At 26.1% G+C, this 16,956-nt stretch overlaps 2 protein-coding genes across 3 annotated transcripts in view; one reads left to right on the top strand and one right to left on the bottom strand.

Annotated features, from left to right (window-relative positions):
* Window positions 1–647, top strand: part of LOC111625524 (NAD(P) transhydrogenase, mitochondrial-like) — a 1,894-nt gene extending 1,247 nt beyond the window's left edge. Inside the window, exon 3 of the mRNA XM_023368687.1 lies at window positions 639–647. Within this exon, the coding sequence (XP_023224455.1) occupies window positions 639–647 (9 nt within the window). The remainder of the gene's footprint in view (window positions 1–638) is intronic.
* Window positions 648–2,241: 1,594 nt separating this feature from the next.
* Window positions 2,242–16,956, bottom strand: part of LOC111625497 (potassium voltage-gated channel protein Shaw-like) — an 81,245-nt gene continuing 66,530 nt past the window's right edge. Inside the window, exon 4 of one of the 2 annotated variants that reach the window (XM_023368643.1) lies at window positions 2,242–2,620. In XM_023368643.1, coding sequence (XP_023224411.1) covers window positions 2,478–2,620 — 143 coding nt within the window. In that variant the 3' untranslated portion in view covers window positions 2,242–2,477. The remainder of the gene's footprint in view (window positions 2,621–16,956) is intronic. The other variant, XM_023368644.1, reaches the window with a different exon arrangement.

Raw genomic sequence — 16,956 nt, 5'->3', positions numbered from 1 at the left:
GAATACATTTTATTTTAATTTTTAAAATGTATTCTATGATTAACTATTTTTTTTAAATTTCATTTATCATTCATTTTGGATTTCAACTGGATAAAAATGTTTTCAAGTAAAAAATTTGAAACAATTTTTGTCAGTAATGCACTTGAATGATATAATTATTTTTTATTGTTATTTATAAACAGTGATGATAATCCTGTGCATACAATACTACCATTAACAGGAGATGCATTAGTATGATGAACTGGGGATTAAGAAATGTTATCTACATTCAGGATTTTAAGTCTTTAAAATAAACAAAATAAACACAAGTTTAAAATTACATATATTCACCAGACTAAATTATGTAACAAGTTTTGAAAGACAGTGAATGAGATAAAATGGTTATGATGGTAGTGATGTTAACTGAAGAAACAATTTGATGATTTCAGTTTAATCTTGCATGTTTTTTGAAATTCTTTGCTCTCAGGTTACTGTCTTCTTTCTCCTGTACCTTACAAAAATTTATTTACATTTTGTTTAATATCATTCAGACTTTGAAGTCTTTTTTGTTAACTCTCTTGATTATTTGTACTGTCTGTGCAGGTTAATGATTACCATGGTAATCTAAATAGTTGATATATATATTACATATATTATAGAAACAGTGAAAATAGTTATCTTGCAGGCAGGCACTTGTACATTCATCACAATAGATGACAGGAGAGTGCAGCAAGCTTTTAAATCAAAATAATGTGGCAAGTGTATGTAGATGACTCCAATGAAAAATGGGACACAATTTATGGCCAAACAGAACAAACACTTTGAAGAGCAAACTTTTATCTTCTTCAGTTTTGGAACACTGAGAGATTTTTGCTTCAGATCATTGATCTTTGTTGTATAAAATATTAAAAAAAAAAAGAAGAACTTGTATATTCATATCTCCAGTAGAGAAGAAAACTGAAGGCACATAACCTGCCAGTGTTCCTTTTATAAGACCAGTACATCAGTTTTGATATGATCAGTATGATAGAATTATTAGTACAGTTTCATCATACAGATGTAAATGTACAAAAGATATTTAGCACAGATTTTTGGCAGTCAAAGATAAATGTGCAAAAGGAAGGCAATTGTGACTAATTTATCATCATTCTGTGCATGTTTGTTGACAGTCTGTAAGCATAGGAAAACTTAAAATTGGAAAAGTAAATTTTGGCACCAAAACACAAAGTGATAGGAAGAAATAGAAATACCATGGTTGCATATTATACATCATTATTTAATCCATGTTGTAATTGCCTGCACTCTCACTGCAGTAAATGTGTACCAGTGCTTAAGTCAAACGTTCTCTGCAATTATTTAAATTATATTAATCCAAGTAAATTTCTCATTTGTTTTATCATTTAACACAAAATATCTAATGTACTAACTATTATATTATGACAAGTCTAATATTTAAAGTTTTGAATATATTAAGAATAACAAATAAAAATAATAATTATTGATTCCTAGTCTAATTATGATTAATGATATTGATACAAATCAAATGATTAATAAAACATGCAGTTTAATATTTGCCCACTTTGACTTCAAAACTAATATGCAAATATCCTGTTCTTGGTCCCATCCATCAGGTTTCTTTTACAGTTATCACATAAAATTTAGTTTTCATTCTTATTAGTATACCTAGTTTATTTACTGTATATAATTAATATAGTATACTTTTCTAAAATGCATTTTAATAATAATAATAACTTCTATTTTGGATAAAATTGCACATCATCAGGACAGATCAATAAAATTTGTGCTGGATAATTTAAAAAATTGCAATAAATAATAATTAGAAACAAAATTTCTTGGCTGAAATGTCATTAAATATGCATAACACAAAACTATTTTCCTTATTAACTTTAAGCCTTTTTTTGCATCTGCTATTCTATATAATTCAACATTATCACACTTATTATTATACACTTGTCATTAAAATCATTTCTAATAACAAGTCTTTTTTAATCCCATTTCTTCATTATAAAAGTAAATTTGTAGACTAGATATATCCAGCATTGTAATCTTTGAAGAACCATCTAACATGCTTGCCCATTCTTGCAGCATTGGCTATATCTATAAACCAGCAAGTGTGCGTTTCGTAAGCCTGTCATTATTCTATATGTGCATTCAGTATAGATATTTGCAATATACATTGATAATGCATGGAAGTTGGCAACAATGTAAAACAGTGGAGCCACTATTACTGTCACTAGCAGAATTGACCATACATGCATTAGTCTGACGGAAGCTATTTGGTCCCATTCGCGCGATATAAAACTTCGTTCATTTTCTGCAATATGTAGAAAAAGTACTTTTCTCAATATTATATTATTCAATAAATTTTTGCCATTGTGTTGGCAATATTATAATTGCAATGACATGTTACATTTTACTATAACTTGGTCTTTTGTATAGTTTGAGGATTTGATTTTTAAAGTTAGTTAATTAAATTTTTATGCATCCACTTTTGCTACTGTTGGAGACATTTTTCCTGGCATAGATTTTGATGGGGCTATGTCACTAAACTGAATCAGATTGGCAGTTGCTGTTTGTCCATGGTTGTTATCTATTCCATTAACATCAGGCCCTGTTATACCTGTAATAAAATACATATAATTAATAATTAAATAAATTATATATATATATTTATCAATATCTATTATTTTAATTTGTTAAAAATCGTATTAAAATTACAATAAATAAATCAAAATAAATTAGCAGATTAGTTATAGAAGTCAGCATTCAGTTACTTGATAACATTTTTGAAGCTGAAAGCTTGTTTCTAAAACATCAAGTAGCTAAATACAATGCATTCTCACCAAACTGAACTAATTATTGTACTGTACAGAGTTATTTAGTGGAATTGTATATGAAGAAGAGCAAGTCAATATTTTTTAAAACATGGTAAATTTGTAATACTTTGTCTAAAATTTTGTTTAGTTTTTGGCTGGAACATTTAGCAGACCACCTAAATTGATTTGGATTAACTAGTCAGGACCATGGAAAGGACCATGGAAAGACTGGTAAGGGGGCACATGTCCAGAGCAACAAAATTCCAAAATTGTCACATAAGTGAACTAAGAAATTCATAGAAAACTGTCATATACAAATATAATATGCATTATATTAATAAAAAGTATTTTTTTTATGATTTTTAAATTTGTAGCGTTAATGAAAGGCTTATCCAAAAAGGTGTCATATTTAAGTTTACCCCTGGTGCAAAATGCTCCAGCTATGACCCTGACTACAGTGCACTGTATTGATTTCTACAACTAACATGTAAGCTTATTTTGATTAGTTTCACCTAACAAGGAGTCCAAAAATGAGTTCAGAATTAAAATTGTGATATTTAGAAAAAATTAATTTATATTATAGTTTCCAAATGGATATTAAGAATTTTGACAAATTACACATGTAAAACTTTATATTTAATAACTTGAAGTGAAAATTAATTCATCAGATGGTGGTGGTGTTTTTGTTTTGTTTTTTACACTAAATTCATTCTATAAAAATAATTCTTAAATATTTATCTTAACTGCACACTATCCTATAATTTAATGTATTTTAAATATGCTGAATTTAATGGAAATATAGAATTTTTGTAAATATAATTAATTTTTCATTTCCAATATTCAACGTATAAAATTTTAATTTGGATTTTGACAAGCATTAAATTGTTATAAAATAATTTTAATTATCCAAAACAAAATAAGAATAAAATATTAATAAATATGTTATAATTTTATTAATATTTTAAATCAATAAATTAAATTTATTTTAATTTAGATGATTGAGTTTTATGCTGTGTGTCCAGTGTTTGTGTAATAACTATTCTGCAGTCCTGAATTTGTTTTTGTTTACCATTCTATTACTAAACTATGAATAATCTTGAAAATTCAGATAATTTATTTAATGTTTTTGAATTTAAAACATTTTTCTATTAATCACAATAATTTCACAATTTTGCTATTTTAAAAATATTTGGGTCTCTAGAAATAAAAATAATAATAATTAAAATTATAAATATATATAAATTATTATTATTAATATAAGCAATGCATTTATTGTACCTATACATAATATGTTAAGTATAGGACCCTATCGAAACAATCAGTCAAAAAAGTACAATGTTGGTATTTAGAAGTCTGTTTAATCTTGTTTAAAACATTTTATCTTTAAAGCATTGTATTTTTTAATGACTGTGATATATTATACAGTTTATTACAAAAAAATTCAATAGTAATACTTGCATTATTATTCTAATTAAAGGGATTGTTTAAAATTTTTTACAGTCTTGTTTTAAAAAATAGATGAGAAAAAATACTAAATTTTAGATATACAGTTGACCCTCAATAAGCCAAACTCTTGACTCAAATCTTTTATTAAGTCAAATTTTTGCTATCTTTTTCAATGTAACTTTCATAAACTTAATCCATTTTGTATGTTGAAATACTTAAAACAGTTTCTACCATATAATTCTGATGAATTTATTCCATGTTTAATTTTGTGTGTTTTCTGTTCCATTAGACAAACTTGAAATAAATTCAAACATTTAGTTATATACTGTACATTTGATAAGTCATGACAACTATATATTAATCTCAAAAACTAAGATTTTTTATAAGAAAAAAAATCTTATAAGATTAATAAAGTTATATTACAAAAGTCAGTTTTGAACTCATCTCAGAAATGAAATTAATTTGAAACTGATACAAGCAATAGTAACATCAGCTGAGATATCTTGTGAGAATTGCCTGGATTTTTGAGTCTATGAGAATGTCATCTCATTTGGAATAGTGAAGCCATCTAAAAATTGCTGTTAAACATAGATTAACTGAAACAGTATCACAAGGAACTAGTAGAAGCTGAAGTCAATAATGTTCTCCCATATTCAATGATTCAAAGTGGAAGATATCAAATGGTGGACAAACAATGCATTGGTCATCCACTAACAAAAGATAACAATTTGTCAATTGCAATTGTGCCTTGCCTTACCTTGAGATTGATCAGGAGTGTAGCTATGTTAATTTATCAGCAGAGACTGATCTTATTGTCTACATCAGTCATTAGCAAAGATTGCATGTGTCTGCGGAACACATGCAGCCCTTGAGGTGTTAATTTGCAGCCTTTGGGGTTTTGTCGTCATAAGCTTATTTTTCTGTTTTCTGCCTCATGCCATTATGCACTCTAATTAAGCTGATGTTTGTAATAAAGAATATTCAAACTCAACTAGTGAAAAGATGAACATAAACTATATATTATTTGCATGTTATTAGCATATGTTATTTTAGCCTGCAATTTTGTAAGAAAAATGCATGCCATCCACCAGAAGTCTACGAAGTGCACTTGCAGCCCACATCCAGAAAAGGTTTCTCATCACTGGTTTATACAGTCCATCACATTCTTATAAAAATATGGCATAAAAGAAAAATTCATTCTCAGTGGATACCTCATGTCTTGGCAGATGTATCTTGACAGAGAAGCAATTTTTAATGCCAAAATAATGACGATGATGACTTTTTGCATTGAATTGCTATAATGGATGAAACTGATAGCCAGATGTAAGAGCAGTTAAGATGCAGCCTACAACTTTGGTGAATTGGAATCAAATCCAGATTAGTCAAAAACCCTAGCCATTTTCTAGAGTGTCCACAACAGAAAGAGTTAAATAGAATAGATGAAACTTAGTTACATGCTTCTTAGTATTGGACAAAAAACTAGCACAAGTAAACTGGAACTATATACTAAACACAACAATTAAACCTAAATGCTAATTCCAGCACTGAATGAACAAAAAAATTTTTTTTAATGCTCGAACGTTTTCGGCCGTAATGATTTTTATATCGTACGGTACATCGTTTAAATATTTAAAAATTTGGACGGTTAGAAGATTTCAAATGATAGAACTGTTTTTTTGTGTGTTTCATCCTGAGGAGGGCCTCTAAAAGATGGCCGAAAATGTTTGAGCATTAAAATTTTTTGTTCATTCAGTGCTGGAATTAGCATTTAGGTGTTAATTGTTGTGTTCTTAGTATTGTTCATTTCTACCAAATTATCATCATTCCAGTATTTGTAGAAAGCATTTTCATCTGCATTTGATTGTCCTGCACAACAATAACCTCATACTCCCAAGCCTGTTTGGTCATGCATCCATAGATGGGGTTGGGAGATTTCGGAACATCCTCTCTATTCACCAGACCTCAGTTTATATGATTCTGACCTTTTTTCTCAAAGATCAAAGAAGAATTGCAAGATTCAGAGGTTTACTAACAGAGATGATATGATGAATGCTTGGCAGTGTATCCTGATTTTTCCTGATTGACATATTGACTAGGAAAAAACAGCCCAAGGAATTATGGCACTACCATTTGCTGGAGAAATGCATGGAATACATTGAACACTACTTTAACACTAAATGAACAATGTTGATAAAGCAAGTCAATATTTTATCATGTTATAATTCACAAAAGTTTAGTCTAAGCTTCTTTTTTGTTTCATAGTCCTTACATTTTTGTCATTTCTGGCTGAGTATCTATGCAGCATCAATTTCAAGAATAGTTATACTGTGACATATCTATGATATTGTAACTACATTTGTCAGATTTGTTCAAAATTAAAATGATATTTTAATTGAATTTAGCTGAAAATTCTTCTATAAATCTAACCTAGCAGAATATGTAGGTATGATATAGGCTATGTAGTACTACTGAATTAATCAATTCAGTAGTACTACATAGCCTATATCATTGAAGGCAAAATGTCCAAGGTGATCAAAGCATCAATCTACCACTGAGAATTTGGAATCAAATCTAGAGAGCAACCACAAATATTTTTCTTGGGTGATTTATTCCAGATTGATTGGGACCTATCCCTCACCATCTAGTTTGATGGATATGAAGGGGAAAGGTCCTCTTAGTGCCCATGGGATGGAAAGAATCAAAGATGGAAAAAAGCTATATCATTATCTTCATTGGGGATTATCTCAAAGGTAATGCTTAATTTTATATTGTATTCTGATTTTAAAATGTTTTTATTTATTTTCATTTATTTATATGCAACTTTTTTCATTTAAGATATACAATATATGAAAATTAATGAGAATTTTTAATGTTTTTCAGTAGTCTAAAAAGCATCTTTATGTTTAATAATCTATAATTATAAAAGATCTTTACAGGAATAAATATCTATAGAAATTGTCTGATGATCAGCATTCTCTCTCTCGATTAATCATTTTATTTTTTATATTAGAGTAAAAATAATATAATCTTTATAGTCAGAATTACTATTATAATCTATAACATATGTGATGTGTAGTTGATAAATTTTATAAAATATTTGATGCAGATAAATACAGATTATTATAAAATTTGTTTTGATAAAAATATTAAGTTGGGATTTTTAAGAAAATAATTATAATCATAACAATTATAATTATTGTAATTTGTAATCTGTATTTATTTAATAAACACAAATAAATTATATTGTTGTTCAATAAATACTCATACATGTAATCAAAGATTAAAAAAAAATATTCTTCCTCAAACTAAGCAAAACATAAAGATTAAAGATTTAATTATTCACTGTCACTCAATTTTAATTTTCATAATTCATTAATAGAACAACATTTACAATTATTAAGATAAAAGTCTGATCTAAGAAATATATGGAATATCCTTATATTAAAAAAATTATTTGTTATCGAATGAAAGTAGGTAATGTATGCTTATAAGAATTCTTGAAACAGCTGAAGTTATTTAGAAAAATCTCTTCTTATTAATTTTTTCTGCTGTTTTGTTGTTTAATCCTGTTTCAGTTGCTGAAGTTCAAATAGAATTTTGAAAATAAGCTTCAATAGCAAAATTATACAAATAAATTTTACAGAAATATAATCCATTTAAATATTAAAATAATTAAATAGTAATTAAAAGATTTGTTTTGAAATTTAGAATATGTTAGTTTAAACAAACTATCAGCTGAAGAATGTCTAAAATATAAATATAAATGTATCATGTTATTTGAATATGAATTTAAATCGTATATAAAAAGTATATGCTTAAATCTTTAAATGCTTTGCAGTTTTATTTAATGATCAATAACTGTTCAAAATTAGTTTATTATACTTAAAATATAGATATGTTCATTTCCTAATTACAGTTTAATCCTACAATAAATCAGTTTACAGATAAATTTCAAATAACATTATAATAAGACCTGAATAGATTTAAATTTAATCTTATTTCTTTTTATATATTAATACAAGCGAATACAAATAAATGCCTTATGGTGTTCAATTTAATGGTATACACAAATATAAGAAATAATTTTTATGAAAAGTCAACTCATCTTCTTTAGGTAAGAATGAAATAGAATGCACATATATATAATTTTAATGAATTTAAAATATAATACTCTCTTCAAATATTATTAAGTTATAAAATTTTTACAAATTTTAAAGTACAGATGAAATTATAAATGTTTTAATATTCAAACTCTTTTAGAAGAAAAAATAAAGCTGATTAGTTTTGGAATATTATATAAATAAAGTCATAAATAATAACAAAAAATATTTTGAATAACTATGTTGGAAATATTTCTTACATTTTAAATAAAAACAAAAGGAAATAATGCCAAAATTTATTTTATTATTATTATTTGATAGGGAAAATTACAGATGTATAATCCCAGATGTTTAAAGGACAACTTAAAAGAAGATTGAGTTATGCTGATTTTAAATTAGAATTACAAACTCATATCTATGGAACAATGGCTGCTCCTATAGGTGCAGGATATACAATAGTTGTGTTATGTGAAGGTTTTAATTTTGTTCTAGTAATTTTCTGCAAGTTACAAGCACAAAAACATGTTTAGCGATAACTATTCATTTATTGAGGCAAATTTTATTTCTAACCTTTACCTATTGTGGGATAACTGCAATGCATTCTAATTAAATTTCTTTCATTTACTATAATCTATTTTTCTTAATTAAGACACCAATAAAATTATACTAGCTAGCACTAAAGTAATTTTTGTAAACATTTTAATTTTATCTCATAAATAATTATCATATAATATTCTAAAATAATTTATGTATGAAATAATATAAATGTTTACAAATTTAAGTATATAATAATAATTATTGATAGTAATAACATTTTGACATATTATCATTATAAGAATAGACTTTTGGGATTTCTTGTATGCTTTTATGTTATTAGTATTTATGTATTTTTAAAATAATTTCTTGTATGCATCATATTCCTTACAATGATTGAATATAAAGTTATATCAAACCAATAAATAAATAAAAAACTAAAAAAACCCTAAAACTAAATAAAATCCTAATAAATAAATAAAAAACTACTCTTGTTGATTGCTTGTACAAATAATACAAAAATTAAGATGCACAGATCCTTCAATTAGCAGGCAGCACAAATGTGTTAAAAATATGTAGAAATTAAACAATATATGATTTGTTGGAAGATAACAAGGACTCTAAAAGATAAATAAGAAGCAGACAAGCAACATCATATTGAATTCAATGACCTTAATAGGCAAAGATTATATATATAATAAATACTGAAAGAAATGAAATGTTAAAAAATACAAATCTGATGTTTCTAGCAGAGAGCAGCTATGTTCGATTTATGTTTTCACTATATTAATGGAATTAAAAATATTGAAGCTATTGAACCAGTATTGATTTTGGAAAGAGTAGGAAAAAAGTAGATGTGTTTTGCCAAAGAAAATAAACATGTAGAATAAGTTTCGCAATACTATAAATAAACTGATTTACTTCAAACAAAATTTAAATGATTCATCAATAAAAATAAACACTCTTAAATGTACCATTATTAATAGAAAATAATGAGGCCTGACAATTTTAATCAATACATAATCAAAATACATATTTTAAACTTTTGGATTTTAACAACTTTTGTTATTATTTTTTAAATAACAGTTCATTAGAAGTAGATATACAGTTATATTAAATATTTTATATATGGTATAATTTTTGTTGTTGGTAATTTCAGAAAAATTTTGATTTTATTTGAGATATAATTTAAAGTAATTATAAATTTAAACTTATATAAATTATAAAAATTTTACAGAAGATTTAAAAAGTTATATGCTTTTAATTCAGTATTCTAAATGAATGTGTATATAATAAAAAAAAAAATCAACTTGAAAATGATTTATATTTATATATTCACTAGCAGACCCTGCCACGCATTGTTGTGGCTCAAAAAGCCACAACAATGCATGGCAGGGTCTGCTAGTCTTAAATATCGTTAAAATTGAAACAAAAATAGTGGGAAGTACGGAAAGTGCCTGACTGATACTGTATACACAAGTCACAAACTATCGATGTAACAGACTGAAGAGGGACGAAAGCCCGTATCTGTATGAATTAAAAGTGGATGATGAAACTATTTGTCAAGTGTCGATAAATGCACCAAGTCGTGACATAGAATTAGAAGAAACAAGTGTAAACCTGTTTCAACTTGTTAGAGAATTTATAGATAAAAAAAAAACATTGCATTAAAATTATTGAATTTCTTCTTTCACAGATTAGGCAAAATATCTGTTCTGTCATTAAATTTTTTGTCCAATGATTATATAGATTTATTAAATTTATGAAAAATATTTCAGAATCANATACTATAGGATTATCTTCAATAAAATGTAATTCTATTCAATTTTATATGATATGTCGATAAACTTTAAAATTCCAGTAATTTTGTGTGGGATAGAAGTAAATGCTGATGTTTGCAGACAAAGAGCACAAAAATGTACAGAACGATCTTGCTCGTTTTTCTCGATAATACCACATAAAATGACGTGTCCTGCTAGTAATACTTGTTCTCCTTCTATAAAATTTCTCGATGAACTGCTACAAGTAGCATATTTCATTATATCAGATAGTAATATATAATTCATTTTACATTGACGACTAACAAATGACCCAGATAGAGTAGCCATTTTGTAAAAATACAGCGCCCTCTATAGTTCATGAAAAACGCGAATACAAAAATTAAGATGCACAGATCCTTCAATTAGCAGGCAGCACAAATGTGTTAAAAATATGTAGAAATTAAACAATATATGATTTGTTGGAAGATAACAAGGACTCTAAAAGATAAATAAGAAGCAGACAAGCAACATCATATTGAATTCAATGACCTTAATAGGCAAAGATTATATATATAATAAATACTGAAAGAAATGAAATGTTAAAAAATACAAATCTGATGTTTCTAGCAGAGAGCAGCTATGTTCGATTTATGTTTTCACTATATTAATGGAATTAAAAATATTGAAGCTATTGAACCAGTATTGATTTTGGAAAGAGTAGGAAAAAAGTAGATGTGTTTTGCCAAAGAAAATAAACATGTAGAATAAGTTTCGCAATACTATAAATAAACTGATTTACTTCAAACAAAATTTAAATGATTCATCAATAAAAATAAACACTCTTAAATGTACCATTATTAATAGAAAATAATGAGGCCTGACAATTTTAATCAATACATAATCAAAATACATATTTTAAACTTTTGGATTTTAACAACTTTTGTTATTATTTTTTAAATAACAGTTCATTAGAAGTAGATATACAGTTATATTAAATATTTTATATATGGTATAATTTTTGTTGTTGGTAATTTCAGAAAAATTTTGATTTTATTTGAGATATAATTTAAAGTAATTATAAATTTAAACTTATATAAATTATAAAAATTTTACAGAAGATTTAAAAAGTTATATGCTTTTAATTCAGTATTCTAAATGAATGTGTATATAATAAAAAAAAAAATCAACTTGAAAATGATTTATATTTATATATTCACTAGCAGACCCTGCCACGCATTGTTGTGGCTCAAAAAGCCACAACAATGCATGGCAGGGTCTGCTAGTCTTAAATATCGTTAAAATTGAAACAAAAATAGTGGGAAGTACGGAAAGTGCCTGACTGATACTGTATACACAAGTCACAAACTATCGATGTAACAGACTGAAGAGGGACGAAAGCCCGTATCTGTATGAATTAAAAGTGGATGATGAAACTATTTGTCAAGTGTCGATAAATGCACCAAGTCGTGACATAGAATTAGAAGAAACAAGTGTAAACCTGTTTCAACTTGTTAGAGAATTTATAGATAAAAAAAAAACATTGCATTAAAATTATTGAATTTCTTCTTTCACAGATTAGGCAAAATATCTGTTCTGTCATTAAATTTTTTGTCCAATGATTATATAGATTTATTAAATTTATGAAAAATATTTCAGAATCAAATTACAACCATAATTTATTTGTTTACTTACTCATTGAGTTAAATGTCAAAAATGATTCATATAAGTTAAATAACTGTTGCTTTTTTGAACTAAATTATTAATAAGTAGAATTACATAATTATATATATAAAAGAGTTAATTAGNGCTTCCCTTGTATTTTCTAAAAAATAAATACATATTAATTTTAATTATATGAAAATAATCGCACAATATTTTATTATAACCGCATTATGTATCTTATTACAAATTTCTATACTACACGTGTGAAAAAAAATAAGATTGCTATTGTATATTCAAATATTAGTGGCGGAATGGAATCTCTGTATTGTCAGATTCCAAAAAGCCAGATTTGCACATGCACTTTACAGAGCACCAACATCACCCAGTTTAGCCGGTGGAAGCCTACGACCTTGAGTTGATGCTACACATTCCAGCGCTTCCAATTCTATCCAGGACCGGTTCTGGGCTGTTAGCCGCCCACCCGCTAGATATTTGACCGATTACGTGAATAACGAGTAGATTTATAACTTAACCCAACCGATAAGAATTTACTGGTATGTTTTTATGATAGTTCTGTATAGTTGGCAGGAGTTTTAAAAAAATCCGTTAAAATATTTGATATTTTTATTCTGCTCTCCGATTTTATATTACTCATGGATTTCAATGTTAAACCAGTGATATTACGATTTTGTACGTCCCATCTCTAAGGGGATGTAAAAAAAAAACGTACAATTCTTGTACAATGTTAAAAATAAATTAACCGTTACTTCGACAGCGTCGTTTACAACTAAATTTAATGAATGAGAGAGATGTGCGAAAAAAAAGCTCTAGAATTTATTTTCCTTAAATTTACAATTTATGTATCCATTTGTCATAAAAATTTGTCTTTCCACTTTTTTCCTGAGACTGCAAATATTCAATTACAAAGTAACCGGTTTTGACTTATTTCTACTTAAGAAGTAGTTAAATAATTAAGCGATTAGGGAATTGGGGACATAAACAAAACCCTGATGAAAGAGCCGGAAACAACATATTACTTAAACAAAAGCTTAACCGAACCAATCTATAGCCGAGTACAGTGGAGACCGATTTCTTTGAAATACTGTATTAGATGTAATAAAGACAGAAATTTTTCCAGTTCGACGAGAGTGACCGAAAAGTTGTAAATTTTGGAAATTTCCGTGGACAACACATGGTCCTAAAACGAATTAGTTAGAAAACAAAAGACAGACAATCTATTAAGTTTAACGTATTTAGATTTTTACAGCTATGATGAGAAACGTTTAAAATTTACAACAACCCTGTCACGTCCTTTGAGATATACTAGTGATGAGACAAAAGAGACGTTAACTGGTATCACCCTCATCCCAGCACCCTCGGGATTTGGCATTCATGCATGCACCGCACACCTACCAAGATCGTCTCTGATTCCATCCATGAGTCACTGATAGGGAGCACTTTTAACTAAGTGGATTGTTTTAATATTTAAAAAGTAAAGAATATCTTATGCTATTTTTATGTACGTTTCTTCACAAAACTATATTTATAATTTTCTTTAAAAGTATATTCATACAATTGAATATTTTGTACCAGGTATGTATAATTGTATATCATCACACATTTTATTTTAACAAGTAAGTTTTTATAATTTTATTTTTAATTTTAGCCCTTATATTATAGCTAGCAATTTAGAATGTAATTGTGATATCGAAAATTTATTTCAAAAAGTTTTGGCTCGAGACCATATAATGAAAAAGAAAAAATTTGTTCGACATTTTCATGATAAAATTTATGAAGATATAAAATGGCTTTGTGGATGCATAAAAATGCAAAATTTGTTTTGTTGGCCTTGCCTACTATTTTCAAATAAAATTAGTGTGTAGAATGAGATTGGCTTTGACGATTTAAATAATTTGAGTAAAGCTGGCAAAAGACACGAAAATCTTAAATCTCGCATCGATTCTTTCGTAAAATTGAAGCAATTTGGAAATCAAAATAGAATAGAATTTAACATTAGTACACAATATAAAATAAATATTGAAAATTATAACGAGATAGTTACGGCTAATAGATATATTATATTTTAATTATTAGATGCTATCGAAACGAGAATTGGCACTTAGAGGGCATAGAGAATCTATTAAATCTAATATAACAGAGTTAATTATATTGAACTTGCTTATTTATTAAGTGCATTAGATAATCTATTAATTAAAAATACATTTAGAGAAGTCTACGGTTTTTACTGGCTTATCGAACAAACGAATACGAATGGACCCTAGACCATCGTTGACTGATTGCCCCTGGAAGTCGGCTTGTTACAAAAACACAGCTTCCCTATCATCAAATGTCACGGCACACTCCTGGTATAGATTTATTCTGATTTTGGTGAAAATAGTTAAACTTAGCAAAAGCAGCCAAGAAAATAGACTATAGATTAAAAAGAAAACAATGAGAAAAACAATCAACACATTAAAGTCATTAAATGTTTCTTTTTTAAGCTTTATTATATGAAAAAGTCAATTGAGGTGATGCTAAGATAATACAGGTTATAAGATACTGGTTCTCAACAACTATAGAGATTTAAAGATAGCTATGGAAATGAAAAAAAGAAAGGAATATTGTTAATGTTAAAAAAAAAAAAAAAGACACAATCTTGACTCACAAAGATAGGCAGTAATGAAAAAATAATTAGGGATTAATGATATTTCAGTTTAATATTGTTATCTTTTATTTGCCATCTTTGTCAAAAAATACTGTTTAAAATTCAAAACAAATTTAAGCTTTGTTTGGATTTTAATGTGTGTTTTAATATAAATTTAATACTATAACAATCCTAATGAAAGGTAATTAAATATTTTGAAAACTTAAAATGTGATTGCAGGATTTATCATAGAAAGAACAAGCAAAAAAAAATCTATCTTTGTTTATTAAGAAGCAGATCTGACAGAATATAACAACAAACTTTTTATGCATTGAGAAATAAATGAAGTTATGAAAATGAATACAGTAATTGAAAGGTACTAAATTTATTTATATTTTTACTTAGTACATGTAATGCAACACATGCCGCAAATAAAGCAGTCTCCAAATGCAATGAAAAAGACATAAAGCTCATATAATTGAAAACAAAATTCAATTAAACGATACAAATTTATTGAATGAAAAGCAAATAAAATAATTTGAATTTACTGTGAGATTTGTGAATTTGAATTTGGAGCACTATGAGATTTCATCTTCAGATACATGTGATAAATATCATTTACCTTGGTAATAGGGAACATATGGTAACAATTAATTGTTAAATGGCATATATTAAACACTGTTTTGAATACAATTCATATAGCTGTTTGTGCTAATGGTTACAAGGTTTTCAAGATAACAATGTTCAAATTCCTATTTGAATTAAAGATCTGAAGATGAGGCATAAAATCTTAAACATTTATAATGAATTAAAAGTTAATGTTCATTCAGAGCTAAGTTAATTCCTATAAGAATATTTTGTTTTTATTTATATTTCAAAGTGTTATAAAGTACAGTATTTATTGATTGGTTGCTTTATTTTCTCTTTAAATTAATATAATGAAAAATATATGTATGTCTTATTAATAAGATTAATAATAAACATTGCAAATAGTTTAAATAATGGAAAAGATAATGAATGCTTTCAATTAATGTAAAATCTATTTATATGCAAATTGATAGAAAATATAATAAGTAAATTAACAAATTTTAATATTTCAAACAGAATTTTATTAACAAATAATTGAAATATATTAATTATTATTATCTGTTTTGCTATTTTCAGAAAATATAAATAAAAATACAGATGGAGTTGCAGTGTTTTAATAGCTGTTTTTATAATTGATAAAAATAAATAAATAAATAAATAGCAAATTTTTATTATTGTAAAATTTAAAATTTTAATTTGTTATTTTTAGTGAAACAAATGAAAAACTAATAATATAAAATATCATTAAATTTATTCAAAAATCATTTTAAAGAAGAAAATTGCTATTATAAATTTTTGGCATTTTCTCAAATCAAACTGTTTAAAAATAATTTTATTTTATTAGATTAAGTTATAAGTTTTACTATAGAAAGATTTAAATCTTTATTGGAAAGGGAATGAAAGTTTATTTTATTAAATTAAAAACAATCATATTAATGATTTGAATATGTTTTTGAAAGCAAAAACAAATATTAATAATATATTTTACTTTTCTTTATTTAAATATTATTACTAATTAAAGTTTTTCACTAAATACAATTTTTTTTTTTTTTTTGGATAATTAAATAATGAAATTAAATTTACTTACTGATTTATTTTTAAATAATTCTTGGTTATTAAAATTTTTTTATTTTATTTCTGATTTTAAAATGAATTTTTAATATTGGTAATTTTATTAAGTTAAAAGTATAAAATTGTGTATATGTAAATACATATATTTTAAAATATATTTTTACAGATAATTTGTTAAATATAAAGAAAATTAGCTGAATTTGAAAGGAGTTTCTCTAAATATTGTACATGTACAAAATATTATTCAATACAAAGAAATTTTATGAAATTGATTATAATACAGTCGACCCCCCCATAACACGGTAGATACATTCCGGTTTTTATGAATCCATTTT

The sequence above is a fragment of the Centruroides sculpturatus genome, unplaced genomic scaffold (genome assembly GCF_000671375.1).
Source record: "Centruroides sculpturatus isolate CEXI.00-Female unplaced genomic scaffold, Cexi_2.0 scaffold105, whole genome shotgun sequence".
In the NCBI taxonomy this organism is placed as follows: domain Eukaryota; kingdom Metazoa; phylum Arthropoda; class Arachnida; order Scorpiones; family Buthidae; genus Centruroides; species Centruroides sculpturatus.
The sequence above is the reverse complement of the archived record's forward strand: the minus strand, read 5'-3'. Positions and strand labels throughout refer to the sequence as shown.